General features: G+C 37.3%; 3 protein-coding genes across 3 annotated transcripts; 1 reads left to right on the top strand and 2 right to left on the bottom strand.

Annotated features, from left to right (window-relative positions):
* Window positions 1–654: 654 nt before the first annotated feature.
* Window positions 655–2,186, bottom strand: LOC107820127 (uncharacterized). Its single transcript, XM_075237607.1, has 4 exons — window positions 1,913–2,186; window positions 1,580–1,777; window positions 1,043–1,475; window positions 655–946 (listed from the first exon to the last, which is right to left on the bottom strand). Exons 1-4 carry the CDS (start codon window positions 2,184–2,186, stop codon window positions 655–657), a joined length of 1,197 nt encoding a protein of 398 aa, XP_075093708.1.
* Window positions 2,187–7,492: 5,306 nt separating this feature from the next.
* On the bottom strand, window positions 7,493–10,035 carry LOC107820128 (uncharacterized). Its single transcript, XM_016646341.2, has 4 exons — window positions 8,934–10,035; window positions 8,484–8,717; window positions 8,053–8,191; window positions 7,493–7,730 (listed from the first exon to the last, which is right to left on the bottom strand). Exons 1-4 carry the CDS (start codon window positions 10,033–10,035, stop codon window positions 7,493–7,495), a joined length of 1,713 nt encoding a protein of 570 aa, XP_016501827.2.
* Window positions 10,036–16,712: 6,677 nt separating this feature from the next.
* Window positions 16,713–20,244, top strand: LOC107820130 (VAN3-binding protein-like). Its single transcript, XM_016646343.2, has 8 exons — window positions 16,713–17,026; window positions 17,324–17,395; window positions 17,481–17,549; window positions 17,829–18,186; window positions 18,342–18,509; window positions 18,863–18,912; window positions 19,650–19,707; window positions 19,838–20,244. Exons 1-8 carry the CDS (start codon window positions 16,847–16,849, stop codon window positions 20,053–20,055), a joined length of 1,173 nt encoding a protein of 390 aa, XP_016501829.1. The 5' UTR covers window positions 16,713–16,846; the 3' UTR covers window positions 20,056–20,244.
* The last annotated feature ends 125 nt before the right edge of the window (window positions 20,245–20,369 follow it).

Here is a 20,369-nt window from a genome sequence, read left to right as displayed (position 1 = left end):
TTTCAGAGACCTCTATCCAGCTTTCGCTTTATCGCACTGACCTCCCTTGTGGTTTACAATATTACGCCTAACTCTTTGATTTTCTTGTAACTATTCTTTACACTCATTTAAAATAAATATAAATAAAATACAATTTGACAAATTTGCCCTTTTTAATGTTAATTTTAATTAGTAATAAACATTATCAACATAACTTACTTAACAACAACACAACAACAACAACAACAACAACAACAACATACCCAGTATAGTCCCACAAGTGGGGTTTGGGGAGTGTAGTATGTACGCATACCTTATTCCTACATGGGGAGGTAGAGAGACTATTTCCGATAGACCCTTGGCTCAAGATAAGGTGGAAAAGAAAGGGGGGGGGGAAGAAAGACGAGGGAGACAAAAGACGATAAGAAAAAAAGAATAAAAGTAGTATCAGATAGTAACAATCAGCGAGCAACAACTTTCAGTAAAAGGGAGGAAGAGTAGCATCAAATAGTAGTAATCAGGGAGCAACAATTTCCAATAGTAATTTTCAAAATCAATGGACGAGGTTGCTAAGTACCACATATAATAACAAACTAAAAGGAAGTAACTTTCAACCAAAAAACAAGAATAATACTAGTACTACTGGTAAACCTAGGAGCAACTCACAACTATCTGTCAACCCACCACCTTAATCTTCGACCTCCACACATTCATATCGCTAGTCATGTCCTCAGTTAGGTGAAGCATCAACATGTCTTGCCTAATCACCTCTCCCCAATACTTCTTTGGCCTACCCCTGCATTTCCTCAAGCCCGACATGGTCAACCTCTCACACCTCCTGACCTGGGCATCTAAGTCTCTCCTTCTCACATGCCCAAACCATAGCAGCCTCGATTCCCGCAACTTGGCTTCTACGGATGCCACTCCCACCTTGTCCCTAATAACTTCATTCCTGATCTTGTCTTTCCTGGTATGTCCACACATCCATCTCAACATCCTCATTTCAGTTACGCTCATCTTCTGGACATGGGACTTCTTGACGGGCTAACATTCAACTCCATACAACATAGTCCGTCTAACCACCACCCTGTAGAATTTTCCCTTAAGTCTAGGCGGCACTTTCTTATCGCATAGAACCCTCGAAGCTAGCCTCCATCTCATCCAGCTCGCTCCAATGCGATGGGTAACATCCTCGTCAATATCCCCATTGCCTTGGATTATAGACCCAAGATACTTAAAACTATCTCTCGTGGAAATGACTTGGGTATCAATCTTTACTTCCACTTCTTCTTCATGCCTCTCATCACTGAACTTGCACTCCAAGTATTCAGTTTTTGACCTACTCAACTTGAAACCTTTAGACTCCAGCATTTGTCTCCAAACTTCCAACTTAGTATTAACTCCACCTCGCGTCTCGTTAATCAGAACTATATCGTCAGCAAATAACATACACCATGGCACCCTCCCTTGTATGTGTCGTGTCAGCACATCCAACGCTAGTAAAATGACCATAAATTCCTCATATGATATCGAAACTTGATAACTTCCACACGGAAATGATCCGAGTCTCCTCTCGCATTCCCCACCCGAGTCTTAGCACCTTCGTACATGTCCTTAATCACCCTAATGTACACTACTGGGACTCCGCTAACCTCCAAACATCTCCATAGCACCTCCCTCGGGACTTTGACATAAGCCTTCTCAAGATCAATGAACACCATGTGCAAGTCCTTTTTCCTCTCCCTATACTGCTCCACCAATCGTCTCACAAGGTGAATGGCTTCTGTAGTTGACCGTCCTGGCATAAATCCGAACTGGTTCTCAGTGATAGATACACATGTCCTCACTCTCTTCTCCACCACCCTCTCCCGAACCTTCATAGTGTGACTCAGCAGCTTGATACCCCTATAGTTATTGCAGTTCTGGATATCACCTTTGTTTTTGTACAATGAAATCATCAAAATACACCTCCAATCTTCGGGCATCTTCTTCGTCTTGAAAATGACGTTAAACAGGCTAGTAAGCCACTCCATGCCTACCCTACCTGATACTTTCCAAAATTCCACTGGGATCTCGTCAGGTCCAGTCGCCTTACCCCTGCTCATCTTCCGTATAGCCACATCAACCTCCTCACAACTAATACGCCTACAAAACCCAAAATCTCTCCGACTCTCTGAGTTTTCCAACTCGCCCAGCACGATGTTCATATCCCCTTCCTCGTTTAAGAGTCTATGAAAATACTGCTACCATCTATGCCTGATACATGCCTCTTCCACCAATACCTTACCATCTTCGTCTTTGACGTACCTCACTCGATCCAGGTCCCGAGCCTTTCTCTCCCTAATCTTGGATAACTTTTATAACTTCTTATCCCCTCATTTGCCCCCAAGATCCTCATATAATCTTTCAAAAGTTGCAGTCTTAGCCGCCGTGACCGAGTGCTTTGCCTCTCTCCTCGCCTTCTTGTAACACTCCCTATACGACCTTCGCTCTTCCTCGTCCATTCTCCCCACTAGCTTCAAATACGTCGTTTTCTTAGCTTCCACTTTTCCTTTGACCTCCGCATTCCACCACCAGTCTCCTTTGTGGCCGACCGAATAACCCTTCGAGACCCCTAATACTTCCATAGCAGTTTCCCTAATGCAGTTCATTGTTGTTGTTCACATACTACTCGCATCCCCACTGCTCCTCCAGGCCTCCATAACCAACATATTCTCCCCCAACTCCTAAGCTTTTCCCTTAGTCAAGGCTTCCCACTTGATCTTAGGTTGGTTGTACACCATTCTCTTCTTCTTTACTCCTTTGACCCCAAGTCCATTACCAAGAGCATATGCTATGAGATATAACGGAACGTACAAGAGGGGGGGGGGGTGAATTGTTGACTATTTAAAAATTAATCAACTAACACAAGTATTAGTTGATTGATCACAATGCAGAATAAAAGTAAGAATTAAAGAAGAGTAAATAACACAGCGATTTATACTGGTTCGGTACCGTTGTAGTACTTACATCCAGTTTCCCTTAGGTCACAAGGGTTCCCTTAAGATCTTTAAAAATGTTACAACACAGATGGTTTTAACGCGTTCACCACCAATGAACAGTATTACACTTTGAGTTCTGAGTAATTGACACAACTCTCTTTTGTGTTCTAGATATGTCTATCTTGTGAGACACTGATAACTAAAGATTATAGTGTTTGAACTAAGAAGTAGACAGACTTAGAATACAATGTATATAGTTGCGCAAGTCTTCTTCTTGAAAGTATCGGCCTTCTTATAGGAGAAAAAAGAGTCGTTGAGTCTTCAGCGAAATCAGAGACACGAGATCTTTGCAAAAGGGTTTTGACCCAAGGGGTGCCTCTTCGAATCCTGCTCTTTGAAGAGTCCAGATTCAATTGTGACTTTCCTCGTCACAGCTTGAATTAAGGAGCCATTTACGCCTGGAGTGAGCTTCATTTTGGACACAGAATAATTGCTGGCGAGCTTCTTGATTTGAGTATCCATGATTGGCAATCTAAGTTCCTTTGATTGAGGCCGAATAAATTTGCTTCTCTTGATTGACCATTAATGTAGCAACAACATCATCATTCGAATCCTGATTGATCATTATTTGCTATTTCGAATCCTGTAGCAATCACATCTTGCTGAGCATCTCCATTCTTTCCTTTTTGTTAGTCCTGCAAATATATCATAAGATAATATTGTCATCACTGAAACTTGAACTTAAACCTATCAATCTCCCTCTTTTTGATGATGACAATCAAGAAGGAGTAAACAGTAATTTAAGATACTTCCCTTTGAAGATATTGCTCCCCATGAGTTATGTTGCTCCCCCTGAGATTATGTTGTTTCCATCTTCTCCTGAATAACTGTAATTGCAAGTCCTCCTGCTGGTGGTGTTTACTCACATTTTTTTCTTCCCCTTTGACATCAATCAAAAAGGAAAGAAAAGCATACAAAATAATATAGGATAAAAAGTACAATCTAATAAGGTGGTTAGAGTAGCAAAAGTAGTGCCTTCAGCAGAGGCTTAGTTAGTACAGACCCAAAAAAAAAATCTAAGAGAAACCACCAACAAAAATAAGCATAAGCAAAATAATTGTTTGTCATAACGTCATGGCAAAATGCATTAACCTCTTCCCAGGAAGTATTTGAGGGTGTTAATCACTTTGGTGCAGAAGGAGTCATAGGAATTTTCAACGTCCTTGACGAGTTTGTCCATCTTTTCACTCATAGAATTGAAAGCCCTAGTTCCTTGTCTCCGTGTGGCTCTAATGTCCATCCTGAGCTTGGCCACATCTGTACCTGTCTCCTTGGTTACATCCCTGATTTTATCTACATGTTCTTTCATCTCAACAAGAAGCAGCTTGACTCCATCAAGGTAATATTGAATTTGTTGAAGATTCTGAGAGGCAGTCGACTGAGAAGTTGGTTGATCATTTTGGACTTCAACTGGCGCTGGAGCACTTTCAACCTTGGCTCGCCTAACCCATCCATCATCACCCAGAGTGTACCCCATCATTGAAAAGGCTGTCTTATCATAAGTACTGGTGATGTACTTGGGTGTAAAGGGTGCCAAGTTTACTTTCATGACTTCTAGAATATGAGAGATGAGAAGACCATAGAGCAGACATGCAGTAGAGGAGGATATGTCCCTGATACTCTCAAGCATATAATGACGAATCCACATAAGCCAATCAAGACATTTATTATTAACCAGACAGTAAAGGACAAATATATCTCTAGTGGACAAAGAGCTAAGGGGCCCAGATCTGGGAAGAAGAGTAGTGGCAATCATGTGGGCCAAGACACGGTGTTCAAACTTAAGATTTTTGGGGCCAATGTCAGGGGGTTATCAAATAGAAAATTTTTTGCTTCATCAAAAGACACTTCAAAGTCTTTGGGCCAAGAATTTTGGACAAACACATTATACCCACTAAACTTGGAGGAAAAGATCTTTTCAAATTGATACGAGTCCAAAACAATTCTAGTCCCTAAAACTATAGATTCCAAATCATCTTTATCATTCACGAAAATATTTGCATAAAACATTCTAATAGGTTCTTCATACACAGAGTTTCCAATAGTGCCAAAGAGAGGGGAAATGTGCTGAAAATCGATAATTGTAGTCACATCACAATGAAGACTTTTCATAAGAGAGAGACTTACAGAGCGTCCATAAGCCATGAATTTTGACTTGTAGGACTCAAACCTTTCCTTTTCACTTGGGCCATAGAAGATTAGCTTGTCCTCGGGACCAAATTCCAAGCGTTCCACTTTACCCTTCTTGCATGCAGCCTTTTTGGGGGTTTGCTCCATGGGTCTCTTGCCGGTATTTTTCTTGCTAATGGGAGGATTTTCAAATGATTCGCTGCTTTCATTGTCTATTCTGAGAAAATCTAAGTCAATGGACGACTCCACATCCATAGGCTCTTCAGTGATAAGAGGATTTTGGAACCTTCGACTGCGTTTGGTTGCAGAGGAGGGATTTCTTTTGGCCATGGTGTGAAGGGTTGTTTGGTAGAGAATGAGAGGAGTATTGGAGACGGAGGGTTTTTATTGAATATTTTGGGAAGAGCGAAGAGACGCCTTGGTTAATGGAAAGGCCAAGTTCAGACGGAAGTGATGGTTCAGAAGTGACTGATCGGCGGTACTTGCAATAATTATGCTTACACAGAAAAGTAATTAGATCACATATAAGTAAGGAAATAAAATATTCTATCATAGGGTAAAATATTTTAAACACTCAAGGAAATATTTGATTTACAAATTTGGTACAATGCCAATCTTTTTTCGGAGAAGGCAAAATCTTTATTCCAAAAGAGGTTTTGTAAAAATATCAGCAAGTTGAGAATCAGTACTAATAAACTCTAAAATAATGTCACCTTTTGCTACATGATCACGGATAAAGGATGTTTAATTTCTATATGCTTTGCTCTAGAATGATGCACAGAATTCTTTGATAAACAGATAGCACTAGTATTGTCATAAAAGATAGGAGTGGATGTAAGAGATAAATCATAATCAAGAAGTTGGTGCATAATCCATAGAACTTGTGTACAACAGCTTTCAACGGCTAGGCATTCTGCCTAAATCATTGATAGTATAACACAATTTTGTTTCTTGCTGTGCCAAGACACTAATGCATTTCCTAACAATTGACATGTCCCACTGGTACTCTTCTTGTCAATCTTGTCTCCTGCAAAATCAGCATCTTAAAAGCCTCTTAGAGAGAAATTGTTAGAGTGATCATACCATAGTCCTAGTTCAGATGTACCAATTAAATATCTAATAATTCATTTAACAGCAGAGAAATGGGATTCTTTAGGAGCCGACTGAAATCTAGCACATTTGCATACACTGAACATGATATCTGGTCGACTGGCAGTTAAATATAATAGAGATCCAATCATCCTTCTATACATGGTTTCATCAACCAGTTTTCCATTGCTAGCTTCATCTAGCACGGTAGTTGGACTCATTGGAGTACCAATAGCCTTAGCATCTTCCATACCAAACTTTTTGATAAGCTCGTTGGTATACTTGGTTTGGCAAATGAAAATCCCTTTAGGGGACTGCTTGATTTGAAGCCCAAGGAAGAAGGTCAGTTCTCCCATCATGCTCATTTCAAATTCTCCTTTCATGGAAAGAGCAAATTCTTCACAAAGAACAGAGTTAGGGCTACCAAAAATAATATCATCTACATAAATTTGAGTAATAAGATTACCTGAACTAGATTGCTTAATGAAAAGGGTTGTATCGATATTACCTCGTTTGAAACCTTGATTTAAAAGGAAAGATCTTAACATTTCATACCATGCTCGAGGAGCTTGTTTGAGACCGTACAGGGTTTTAGTCAGCTTGTATACATGATTTGGAAAGGTGGCATTTGCAAAGACAGGTGGTTGCTTCACATATACTTCTTTAGAGATATAACCATTTAGGAACGCATTTTTAGCATCCATTTGAAATAATTTGAATCCTTTGTGAGCAGCGAAGGCGAATAGTATTTGAATGGATTCAAGTCTTGCCACATGCGCAAAGGTTTCATCATAGTCGATTCCTTCCTATTGAGAATAACCTTGAGCCACTAGTCTTGCTTTATTTCAAACAACTTGACCTGATTCATTCAATTTGTTTCTGAAGACCCACTTAGTTCCAACAACAGAAGAGTTTTGAGGCTTTGGAACTAATTTTCATACTTTATTTCTTTCAAACTGGTCTAATTCTTCTTTCATAGCACTAATCTAATGAGAATCCTTTAGAGCTTCATCCACTTTCTTGGGCTCAATTTGAGAAATCTGAGCTACATGAGATTTGTTCTTTTAAAATCTCCTTGTAGTTATTCCCTCCTGTGGATCTCCTATAATGAATTTGTGAGGATATCCCGGTTTACTCTTCCATTCATTTGGAGTATTTACCGAAGTCACCCTTTCTTCGGTAGTCGACTGATCTGGCTGGGGTAGGTCAATATCTTCTGGTGGTACTTCAGCTGATTGAGTCTGTTGATTAGCTTACTCATTTTGATGATCCTTACCTATAATAACTGACTTAGGAGCACAGGAATTTTTCTCATCTTCAGGAATATGTTCATTCCTTGGGCGAGGGTTAGTATCAACAAAAACAACAAGAATAGATTCTTCAATATATAAGGTTCTCTTATTATAAACTCTGTAAGCTCTACTTGAAGGAGAGTAACCAAGAAATATACCTTCATTACTCTTTGGATCAAACTTACCAAGATTATCCTTCCTATTGTTATGGATGAAGCATTTGCATCCAAAGGGGTGGAAATAGCTGATATTTGGTTTCTTACCATTCCACAGTTCATAAGTAGTCTTTTTGAGAATTGGTCGAATCAGACATCTGTTGATGATGTGACATGCTATACTCACAGCCTCTGCCCCAAAAATGATGAGGTTGAGAGTTTTCCACGATCATGGTTCTTTCCATATCCTGCAAGGTTCTGTTTTTATGCTCTGCTACTCCATTTTGCTGAGGTGATCTTGGTGAAGAGAAGTTGTGAGAGATTCCTTGATCGTTGCACTAATTTTCAAAAGCTCTACTTTCAAACTCTCCTCCATGATCACTTCTGATAGTAGAGATGTTGTATCTCTTTTCTCGTTGAACCTTCTTACAGAAAACTTCAAAATTCTTTAGAGCATCATCTTTATGACTAAGAAACATAACCCAGGTAAATCTAGAGAAATCATCTACATTAACAAAAGCATATTTCTTACCTACTATACTAGCAGTTCTAGTAGGACCAAATAAATCCATATGCAACAATTGAAGAGGTTTAGAGGTAGAAACAATGTTTTTGACTTTGAAAGATGAGCGAGTTTGTTTTCTAGTTGACATGCATCACAGATATGATCTTTCGAAAAATCTAATTTTGGGAGTCCAATAATAAGATCATGTTTAGATAGGTTTTGAATAGTATGCATGCTTGCATGGCCAAGTTTTCTAAGTTCTTGATAATGTAGACATTTCTGTCTCTATTACCTGAGAGAATGATATTGCCTGATTCGTCTTCTATAAACCAACCATGTTTCTTAAAATGAACCTCATAATCGTTGCCACATAGTTGACTGATACTGAGAAGATTATAGCCAAGTTCATCAACTAGGTAGACTTCATCTACATCACATGTTGAGCTTAAAGGAACTTTTCCAACACCAATAACATTTCCTTTGTATTTATCACCAAAAGTAACTGTTCCTCCATCTAGCTTGGTGACTGATTTGAACAGTTATTTGTCACCCGTCATATGTCTGGAACACGCGCTGTCGAGATACTAATTTCCTTTTCAATTCTTCTTGCGGTGTTCCTGCAAAACAAAATTACTCATTTTTAGGTACCCAAGCTTGCTTGGGTCCTGAATGGTTAGACTGCTGAGTGTTAGTTTGATTTGAAGATTTTGGTCTCCAGACCCATATCCTGTTATTTTTGAACCTGCAATAATTTGAGGTGTGGCCTCTTTTACCACAATAGGAGCAGGATGAGTTGTTAGAGTTACCAGTACTACTTTCAGCTCTAATTCTGTTCCTGCAATTGTAAGTACTATGGCCATTTTTACCACAAAAGGAACAAGCGATTTTCTTCTTGTGATGAGCATTCTGATTGTCTTGACTGGACTGAGACTCGTGGTCTTTTGCAAGCCATTCAATTGAAGCTTAAGTTCATTTACTTCATCTTGAAGCATATCACGCTCAATTTCACACACTTCTAGTTTCAAGGCCCAGTCTTTCTTCTCTCTCTCTTTTTCTCTCTTGGTTCTTCTAAGCGCATTTACTACTCTTTCTATGTCTGCAAGAGAAATATCAACAAATTCTTGAAGTTCATAACAAATAGGGCATAAAGGAGTACATACCTCACTAGTTCCTTCATCTGACAATGAACGAGGTTCTCTTGAGTTGTCTTCCTCATCGTTGATGTATGCCATTAGTCCAAGTTCTCTTGAATCTTCCTTGTCACTTAGAACCATGAAACATATGTTAGCAATTTTCTCGTGATCAGATTCTTCCTCATCACTCCATGCCCCGAAAGCTTTCTTCTTTTGCATGCTTCTGCTAAGCTTCTTCTTTAATTCCGGACAGTCAGCTTGAATGTGACCAAACTTTCCACATTCGTAACACCTTCCATCATTTTTATCAGCTTCATTGCTCATCCTTCCTTTCCTGAAGTTGGACTTCCCTCTTCTATTATTTCTGTTTCTTCTTATCATGCTGGTTACGATTTGAGAGAGCATTGCAATGTTTTCATCTTGTTCTCCTCCTTCTTCTTCTTCTTCATTTTCTGGCTCAGCCACAGTTGCCTTGAAAGCAACAGTTTTCTTCTTCTCTTGAATTTGTCTGTCCACCTCTGAGCTCATCATAAGAAATTTTCTCCAGATCTTGACATTCCAACGTAATGACCTTTGGCTGCCAAATTGTAGGTAAGCTTCTGAGGATCTTTCTAGATCGCCACTTTTAATAGGTCTTCCAAATGATTTGAGGTCTCCAAGTATTTTGCTAAACCTGGAAAATATTTCTTCTACAGATTCACCATCCTTCATTTGAAATAACTCATAATCCCGAACCAAGAGGTTTATCCTAGTCTCTTTCACTTTGTTGGTTCCTTCGTAAGTGACTTCTAGTTTATCCTACATTTCTTTTACAGTTTTGCAACTTGATATCTTTTCATATTCTACTCCACTGATAGCATTGTACAGTAGATTGTTTGCTTTTGCATTAACAGTGATGACAACAGCTTGTTTATCAGTGTAATCATCCAAGTCAAGAGGATCAGTAGATACGATGACTTGACCGTTTGCATCCTTCTTGGGAGGAATTGGAAGATTTTCCTTTTTGATCACACGTCATACTTTGATGTCATATGACATAGTATACGTTTCCATGCGAACTTTCCAATAAGAGAAATGCTGACCGTTGAAGTAAGGGGGTCGAACCTGAGAGGTTTCTTCTTGAAAGAGAGCACCAACAATAGTATTGGATCCCATGATCTTTTCCTTACTAGCGACTAGGCAAGATTGTGAGCCTTGCTCTGATACTAATTAAACGTACAAGAGGGGGGGGTGAATTATTGACTATTTAAAAATTAGTCGACTAACACAAGTATTAGTTGACTGATCATAATGCAGAATAAAACTAAGCAGTAAAGAAGAATAAATAACACACAGCGATTTATACTGGTTCGATACCGTTATGGTACTTATATCCAGTTTTTCTTGGGTCACAAAGGTTCCCTTAAGATCTTTAAAAATGTTACAACACAGATGGTTTTAACGCGTTCACCACCAACGAACAGTATCACACTTTGAGTTCTGAGTAATTGACACAACTCTCTTTTGTGTTCTAGATCTTTCTATCTTGTGAGACACTGATAACTAAAGATTACAGTGTTTGAACTAAGAAGTAGACAGACTTAGAATACAATGTATGTAGTTGCGCAAGTCTTCTTTTTGAAAGTATCGGCCTTCTTATAGGAGAAAAAAGAGTCATTGAGTCTTCAGCGAAATTAGAGGCACGAGATCTTTGCAAAAGGGTTTTGACCCAAGGGGTGCCTTTTCGAATCCTGCTCTTTGAAGAGTCCGAATTCGATTGTGACTTTCCTTGTCATAACTTGAATTAAGGAGCCATTTACTCCTGGAGTGAGCTTCATTTTGGACACAGAATAATTGTTGGCGAGCTTCTTGATTTGAGTATCCATAATTGGCAATTTGAGTTCCTTTGATTGAGGACGAATAAATTTGCTTCTCTTGATTGACCATTGATGTAGCAACATCATCATCATTTGAATCTTGATCATTATTTTCTATTTCGAATCCTGTAGCAATCACATCTTGCTGAGCATCTCCATTCTTTCCTTTTTGTTAGTCCTGCAAATATATCATAAGATAATATTGTCATCATTGAAACTTGAACTTAAACCTATCAAAACACTCACTTGGGATAACCTTGCAATCCGTACAAAGGCCCTTATCACCTCTCCTGAGGAGAAGAAAATCAATCTGGGTCTTGGTAACCCTATTCCGAAAAGTAACCAAGTGTTCCTCCCTCTTCTTAAAACCCGTGTTAGCGAGCATCAAGTCAAAATCTTTAGCAAACTCCAACAACGACGTACCGCCCTCGTTCCTAACCCCGAACCCGAATCCGCCATGCACCTCGTCACAGCCCCTAGCTGTCTCCCCAACATGACCATTAAAGTCACCCCTATGAAAATCTTCTCGGACTGCGGGATACCATGCACAATCTCATCCAAATCCTCCCAGAAGCACCTTTTAACCTCCTCACACAGTCCCGCTTGAGGCGCATAGGCACTAATCACATTAAAAGTGAACCCATTAACCACTAGCTTAATAATCAATAGCCTATCATTCCGACATCCACCACTAACTCCCTAAGATCCCTATCAACTAAAATACCTACCCCGTTCTTGTCACCAACACCCCTTGAATACCAAAGCTTATACTCATTAACATCCCGAGCCTTCGTACCCCCCATCTAGTCTCCTCCCCCTTCATCTAGTCTCCTGGATACATGCTATATTAATCTCTCGCTTTAAAAATAAATCTACACCAATAAGTTAATTTAAATATAGATACGTGTGTAAAGCTTATCATTATTCTGCATGCATGTGTCTTTTCCATTAAATAAAGTAAACTAGTTACTTCTGAAAGGTCTCAAGTAGCTTCTCTGTACCTTTACTAGTTCATCGGCGGCTTCATTTTTCACGGCAACCCAATATTTTCCGGCGACCGACGTCAAATTTTATAAGAACACTCCCCAAATTAAAGAGGAAGCTGATGAGAATGACCAGAAAAGATTTTAGTAAGGATATCCACACACCGAGAAGAAAAAGGATTCAACAAATAGAGTAAAATCATCCAAAATTGCTGGTTAACGACGTCAAATTTGAATCCTATATGCTTTTCATTCATGAAAGACGGGTATATATAAGGAAAATGAGTTTTTCAACATTTGGACAACGAAATCTAGTGGAATTTGAAAGAGAAATTAGATCTAAGCTTGAATGAATGGTCAATAGGGGAGATGGCTGATGAATTTGCATTTATGAATGGAGAGGAACAAAAATAAGAACGTGGAAGTTTGCAGAGAAGAGGACTTCCCACTCAAGGAAATGCGTTTTTATTTTTAAGAAAATTAATTGAAAGAAATTAACATTAAAAAGGAAAATTTGTCAAATTGTATTTTATTTATATTTATTTTAAATGAGTTTAAAGAATGATTATAAGAAAATCAAAATAAGGGAGGTAGGCGTAATATTGTAAACCACAAGGGAGGTCAGTGTGATAGGGCGAAACCTGGAGGGAGGTCTCTGAAATTATCCGTTTAATAAATTGTTAGACGTTATTATATATTAAAATTGATGCATTAGCTAAATATTAAATTTAAATTGTTTGTAAACATGAAATTATTTATTCATGTGTATTTTTTAGCTGAATGGAGTTTTGCTAATTTCGGCTTTACGTGTATCACAATCTTCAATTCTATGGTTAAAAGTTCGTCTCATTAATACTATTTGGGATTTTTCACTTTATAACTACTCCATCTTTACAATTTTCCTTTTAAAAAATTATATTGAAATAATAACTCGAAGTAATCATGAAGAAATTTATCAGAAGCTTCTTCAGAGAGATATCTTAAATCTTAATCTTTGCTTAGATTTAATCCTTGCTTTGTGGCTTTGCGCTAATCGTACTTGAAAGTAATAATTCTTAAAGAAAATGATTTCTTCTCTTAATTCTTAATTAATCATCAAAATTTCTTGCTTATTTATGTACATTAATAATGGGAGACAAAAAGATTGTTGATAAGAGGGAACATTCATGCATGGCTACAAACATGATTTATTTGTTCACTATGTGGACCTCTCAATCACATAAATTAGTATTAGATAGCTAATGTATACTCTTTCTGTCACATGAGCTCTAATCATCACACTTTAAACCCCACAAATCCTAAATATTCTTTAAGCAATTCTAAAAATCACAAAATAAAAGAAAATAGAAGGGGAATTTGGAACAACAGTAAAGTTATCTCAGTGTGACCTATATGTCAAGGGTTCGAGCCGTGGAACCAATTACGGATGCTTGCATCAGGGTAAGCTGTGTTGCTTACATTACACCCCCTTGTGATGCAGCCCTTCGCCGAACCTGCGTCAATGCGGGATGCTTCATGCACCGGGTTGACCTTTACGAGATAAAAAAATCCATTATTTGAAAAAGGCATAGTGTTGTAACCCCATTACAACTTAAAAAAGAAAGTTAATTGTATATAAACCTTCTTTATGATCTAAAAAGCTAATCTTGTTCTTTAAAAGTCTTATTCTTGAATAGTCTATTGTAATAACATAAAGATTACCCTAAAAATACACATATAATGTAATAATTTTAAATCAAAGTTGGTCCTACGCACGCTTGGTTATAATGTTTTAGAACATGATTAATAGTAGCTCTCACTAATCCTACACACGAGGTAGGCGGCTACTACTTTTTTCATTTGGGGATAAGAAATCAGAGTCGGAGCCAGAATTTGAAACTTATGAGTTCAGTATTCTAATTCTTTTGAGTTAGTGAGTTCTAAATTAATAATTTGTAAATAATTCAATATTTTTTTAAAGATAAATACAGGATTTGGACAAAAATTACTGAGTTCATCTGAACCCGTATATGAAGGGCTAGCTCCGCCCCTTTTAGAAATTAAACTTGTTTCAAACTCCTAAAATTTAACTGAGGATGGTATAATATGGAAAGATAAAAATGTGAATATGACCTTGTAAATAAATCACTTGCTTCCAATAACGGGTAGATCGGTGGCAAAGTCGGAATTATGCTAAAGGTGTTTGGGAATATTCAATTTATAGGTATAAAAAGTTAAATATAACTTTTATATATATATATATATATATATATATATATATATATATATATATAACAGTGCTCTGTTGAATAGCCTTCGTCGGTTGTAGCTCAGCCATAGGAAAAAGGCAGACTTAGATTCTAATTTGTTGGTTCTACTTTTAGATTTTTACAACTGAAATCATTACACTTCTAAAATTATGAGTTCAAAATGTAACAATTTTAAAATTTTCATAATTTTTCACATTTATACTTATATTTTTTGTGTCAAAAATCATAGGTTCGGTTAAACTCCTAGCTGACATGCTCCATACATCACTTATACCGAATGGTTAAACCTAAGGGTGTACAAACCGAATCGGAAAACCGCACCAAATCAAAAAATCAAACCAAACCGATTAAAAACTCGATTAGATTTGTTTTGATTTGGTTTGGTATTGAGTAAAGAAATCCGAACTAAATCGGCATATAAATATATAATTTTTATATATACTTTTAAGACTTTTCATAGAATTTTCTGTAAAAAAAAAAATATTTAGAAATATTTGCAATTCTCTTATGATGTAATATTTAGTTAAATATAAAGTGCTCTATTTTTATTAACTTAAAATAATGGGTTGTATGATCACTTTCTTATCAAATGTTAGTGAAATGTGTCAATCTCTTTGTTCTTCCATATTCATATGCCAAGATCTATTAAATTTTTATATCTTTTTTGAATTTGAAGAGGCATTTCGATAATTTAAAACTAAATAAAATATTATTATATATGTATCATATTGATTTTTATGTTTAATTATTAAATGCAGTTAACCTTGAAAGTGTACACCAACGAAAAATTATTATCAGACGACTCAAAAAAAAATAACTATCATATGTTACTATGAAAATTTTCCCATAAGAATATGTTAACAGATCACATGTTTGTCAATTTTTTTATTTTTTACTAAACATACATTTATTTATCAAAAATTTAACAAAGTAAGATTGAAATAATATTCATGTAACAAAAAAACCTCGAAAAACCCGACAAAACCGAACCAATCCAAACTGAAATAGTTGATTTAGTTTGATTTTGATAAAAACTGAACCAACCCGGTCCATAAAACAAAACAAAAAAAAGCTTAACATATAATTGCATTAGCACAACATTCCAACAATGTAATTCCAAAATAGAAAAAAAGGGCAGATGTATTTTCTAGATTTTTGTAGTAGGTAATAAAGTGGCCCTAAGACAGCTCTCTCTTGTGATCCTGCTAGGTATTTTGCCATCTTGAAAGTTATTGATCTTAGCTTGAACTTATGGTACAAATTTAAAGTAATAAAAACATAAGGGGCCTAATGTTTTTCTTTAGTATTTTCATAAGTGGTTAGCATGTGTTGATCTCAATGGAAAATTTAGGGCATTTTCAAAAAAACATCTATTGATTTGGAAAACACCTTTTGGGTCCTTTTTCTTCTATAAATATGATTATATCAATTAAATATCAAAAGGGGTTAGCTTTTCATAATCTTTCTATCTGTTACATCTCATCAAGGCAATTCTTTAGCATTTCTTCAAATACTTTGGAGGCCTTTACTGAGTACATCCAAGAGTATGATCTAACGGTCAATTAAATGGGTGAAAAACTACGGGACAAATCACAACAGAGACAAAAAAATATGCTATATAATTTCTTTCAATCTGCATAAGCTTTGGTACAACAATAATAACAATCCGAGTGTAATCCCGCAAGTGGGCTCTGGGGAGGATAGTGTATACGTAGACCTTATCCCTACCTTGTGAAGGTAGATAGACTGTTTCCGAGAGACCCTTGGCTCAGAAAAAATATAGTCACAACATAATTGAAAAGAAATACATCAATGGAGAAGCCAGGTAAAAAGAAGCAATAACAACAGCATGATAATAAAACAATCGAAGCAAAAAAGACAACTGGTAGAGATCTACGTATAAGAAAATACGAGAGTAATGTTGATACTACAGGTATGAAAAGACTGCATAAGCTTTCGTAGTTAGATTATCTTGTATTCCGGTGCTGGTGGGAGACAACAAGTGCCTTGTGGAATAGTTGAGATAAGGCAAACTATCTTGAACACCACCATTATCAAAATAGAAAAGTACATAGCTTTTTTCAAGAACTCATAGTCACACATGCATTTTTGGAATTAGATACCAAAATAAACTTTTTAAAAAAAATGTTATCTTAAATATGAGGGTGGATTGTTGTTAAAGGGGTTAAGCAAGCAAAGCTAATGATGCACGAAGGCTGGCTTTGTATTCATAATAATAATAAAGCTATGAATTGACACTTTATAGATGTAATGGACCCTATGATGATAACCAACAAAATAGCTCAGAATAAGATGTGATTTTGACACTTTTTAGCTTTCAAATATCTGCCTATTTATACCTCTAACTGAATTTAGCATTCTATCAAACTCACCTTACAAATATAGAGCAACTGTCACTTTTGTTGAAAAAAAGATGGATCTTGATTCAAATCCAACAATTTCACAAGCACATCCTGAGACAATGGACTTCCTTTCACGCGCATGGTGCAGCTTTGCAGTTCAAGCTTTCCAACCGGAGATGCAAGATCAAGCTCTCGTTATCCATGAAAGTTCAATCAAGAATTCAATCATTGACAACAAACCTCCTCTTCTGGTAAGATAATAACTCGCAAATCATATTTAATATGACACAAAAAAAAAGGTTGTCCGGTACACTAAGCTCCCGCTATAGGGGGTCCGGGGAAGGGTCGGACCATAAGTGTCTATTGTACGCAGCCTTACCCTGCATTTCTGCCGGAGGCTGTTTCCACGGCTCGAACCCGTGACCTCCTGGTCACATGGAAACAACTTTACCAGTCACGCCAAGGCTCCCCTGCCTTTAATATGACACAATTACTACAAAACATTGAGGTTCATATTTAGCATTAATATATCATGTTGGTGATCACAGAAGATGGAGAAGAGTATGAAGATGGATGATACAGATAAGTCAATACCGCCATGGAAATCCAACGATGTCAAGGTAAGAAATAGAGTACAAAAGCTGTACACTATCACCTCAGATTAATTCAGAAAAGGCTAATGACACACTTTCATTTGTTCGTTAGTCGTGGATATGGATGCAGCAAGCAATGCATCCAGAGTTGAATTACAACAGCTATTTCCAGAAAAAATGGGTAAGTGCAGAAACATTCAATTATCAAAAGCTACAGTTATTGGATTTAAGTAACATGCACTACAAAAAAAACTGGAATTAGCTACAAACTTTGTTGCTAATCTGTCGTTAAATCGCTAGTACCTAATAGAATTTCTTGATAAACTGTCGCTAACCCATCGCTAAATAAGATTAGCAACGGAATTTTCTGTTTAGCTATAGAATTTGTCGGTCGCTAATTCCTATTTTTTTAGTAGTGATGGTGAAAATAAACTAAGTGAGGAGAGCTTGTTTCATGCAGATGCCATGGAAAATAGGACCATTAAAGAATGTGTCAATCAAGAAATGGTTCAAAGAAATTAAGCAGAAGAGGAAAGAAGAGAAGAGATTACAGAAGGCTGAAGTACATGCAGCAATATCAGTGGCAGGTGTTGCAGCCGCATTAGCCGCCATCGCTGCTGAAAACGTGAACCGTGATGAAACAGGAGGTACCAAGGAGTCGGCTGTGGCGTCTGCAGCTGCATTGGTCGCGGCACAATGCGCGAAAGTGGCAGAAGCTATGGGGGCAAAGAGGGACCAACTTAGCGGTGTCATTGGCTCAGCTATGAGTGGCACAAATGCTAGCGACATTCTGACGCTTACAGCTGCAGCTACGACCTGTAATGGCTTCTCTCCACGTCTTAAAATACATAGTGTGCATAAATATAATGTGTATACCAACTAAGCTGTTACAAAACCTAACTTACCAATATCTAAACATAAAGAAAATGCAACTAAAACTCGCCTTTTTGTACTTGCACCGCTACTGTCTCAGCACTCAGAGGAGCAGAAACACTCAAAGCAAGAGCTGGCTTCAAGAATATACTAAATGGAAGCACACCAGTTCTCCCAATTGAAGATAGCAATGACTACAACTTTAACTATGAGAAGTGCAGATCAATTCTCTCTAAGGGGGCAGAGCTCTATATCGAGAAATCAGATGGTATGTCTATTTCTCTATAATTAATATCTACCACATATGTTGTCAGGAGTTTGGACAGAAAATTGCTGCCGATGAGCATTAAGAGAGGGATCAATATATCGTATTTCCAGATTCAGAGGCAAAAGTTATACTAGGAAATGATAGTTAATAATGAATGAAGCTTGATTCTCTGAAATTTTTGTTGGATAAGCCTATATTGCTCGGGCTCTGCAAAAATGTCATCGGGTGCATGTCGGATCCTCCAAATGTAGTGTATTTTTGGAGGATCCGCCACGAGTGTGGCAACATTTTTGGAGAGCCGGCACAACATAGGGATAATCAGCTGATGCTTTGTGTTTTGCTACATTGAACAGGACGATCCAAGCTAAGGTCGGTGTCTATAATCTTAAATGGTGAAGCCAAGGTATGAATATAATTGAAATCCTTATGTCTCTTCAGCTGATATTCACTTGTTACCTACCTACTAATATGAGTTAGCTCCAATAACATAGCAGCGTCTTAATATCAAGGAAAATAACAACGATTTCGAAAGGCAAAACTAAAGCACCATTCTCTTCTCTGTTTTATTTCAATAATAACCCAAAAAAGGAAGAGTGAGGTCACAGACAACATCTCAGTACCATGTGTTTCAATCTAAGTTGCTCGGACTCGGATGCCAGTGTTCGATACAGGTGCGGATCTAGAGGTCGGATCCTAAATTTCGGGGGTACGGATCTAGGTAAAGATAGGGGTGCAGGGATTCGGCTAAAAATAATTCAAACATCTAAAAATAGAGTTATAAAAATATGTCTAAATTATGAGACATTATGTGAAAAACTTACAAAGTATTCCGAGAAGGAGAAAACATTGATTAAGAGGAGAATCCGAGAAGGAGATAAACTGTAAAGGATTGATATAGAAATTTCTATATGCAAGGTATTCCATTCTTCAATTTCACCCTAGCTTTTGTTTTGATTTCAGAAATCATTGTATCTGTCCCTAATTTCTCCGTCGATTTTAGTCAAAATACCCAAAACTGGTTGACTAGATCCAGTACAGACCCCCCACACACGTCGTGTCGACATGGGTGCGGCACCGAAAGTGAAGAGTCCGAGCAACTCAGGTTCCAATACAAACCTAAATTCCTTTCTTATATTACAGGTTATCCTAAGAACAAGGAAGGCAACTATGTTGAAGGCCTTCTCAAGACAAAAGGAAAGTATGTCCTTATATGCAATATTGTTTCTTCACCTCAGCATTTCTTGCACTTCTCGCATTATACATTTGTACACAAAGCTTTCTATTATGCTAATTTACAAATTTATGAACAACTGCACTTCCGATTGTAGGTGTTGTATTAGACCTACATGTCGAGCTGTATAAGGATTCTAACGGAGCAGAAACAGATAGTTGCTATCTTATTGTGCTAACAACAAACAGGGGAATCATCAAGCTCGACATGATGGATGATCACCAGCGATACAGAACGTGGTCAATGGCTATTAACCAAATGCTGACGCTCTCTACTTCATTTCCAAAATACGAGCTTCAATTTTACAAAAGCTAAACTTAATAAAGATTTATGGCATCAGCATATTCGTTGTACGAGTTTTGTCGCGTAATTATAGGTTATATAGCATTCTAGCTTCTAAGTTCTCTGATCTGTTAATAGCTACATATTCGGGTTTTGTTTTTGGACTAGTTACGTGTTGGTTAATTCTATTATTTGCTTCAACCCAATATGGTTTTTCATGTTTTTCTTCGACCATAATCTTTTTATTTGATGAATTAATTCTCTGCTTCAAATTATGTACCTAAACTCCTAAAGCTCCTCAAGTAATGATGTGGAAAACACAACAACAACAACAACAACAACAACAA

Source organism: Nicotiana tabacum, chromosome 18 (assembly GCF_000715075.1).
Source record: "Nicotiana tabacum cultivar K326 chromosome 18, ASM71507v2, whole genome shotgun sequence".
NCBI lineage: Eukaryota > Viridiplantae > Streptophyta > Magnoliopsida > Solanales > Solanaceae > Nicotiana > Nicotiana tabacum.
The sequence above is the reverse complement of the archived record's forward strand: the minus strand, read 5'-3'. Positions and strand labels throughout refer to the sequence as shown.

Excerpts from the sequence above, each read along its gene's own strand:
- LOC107820127 (XM_075237607.1), bottom strand. The coding sequence starts at position 2,186 with ATGAACATCGTGCTGGGCGAGTTGGAAAACTCAGAGAGTCGGAGAGAT. Across the intron at positions 1,778-1,912 it reads TTCATTGTACAAAAACAAAG|GACGGTCAACTACAGAAGCC; the intron begins GTGATATCCAGA and ends GATTTATGCCAG. Across the intron at positions 947-1,042 it reads GTGGTTAGACGGACTATGTT|GAAAGACAAGATCAGGAATG; the intron begins GTATGGAGTTGA and ends TGGACATACCAG.
- LOC107820128 (XM_016646341.2), bottom strand. The coding sequence starts at position 10,035 with ATGAAGGATGGTGAATCTGTAGAAGAAATATTTTCCAGGTTTAGCAAA. Across the intron at positions 8,192-8,483 it reads AGGCAATATCATTCTCTCAG|ATGATTTCTCTAGATTTACC; the intron begins GTAATAGAGACA and ends TTGTTAATGTAG. Across the intron at positions 7,731-8,052 it reads AGAAGTGATCATGGAGGAGA|GAAGGATAATCTTGGTAAGT; the intron begins GTTTGAAAGTAG and ends CCATAACAATAG.
- LOC107820130 (XM_016646343.2), top strand. The coding sequence starts at position 16,847 with ATGGATCTTGATTCAAATCCAACAATTTCACAAGCACATCCTGAGACA. Across the intron at positions 17,027-17,323 it reads ACAACAAACCTCCTCTTCTG|AAGATGGAGAAGAGTATGAA; the intron begins GTAAGATAATAA and ends TGGTGATCACAG. Across the intron at positions 17,550-17,828 it reads GCTATTTCCAGAAAAAATGG|ATGCCATGGAAAATAGGACC; the intron begins GTAAGTGCAGAA and ends TGTTTCATGCAG.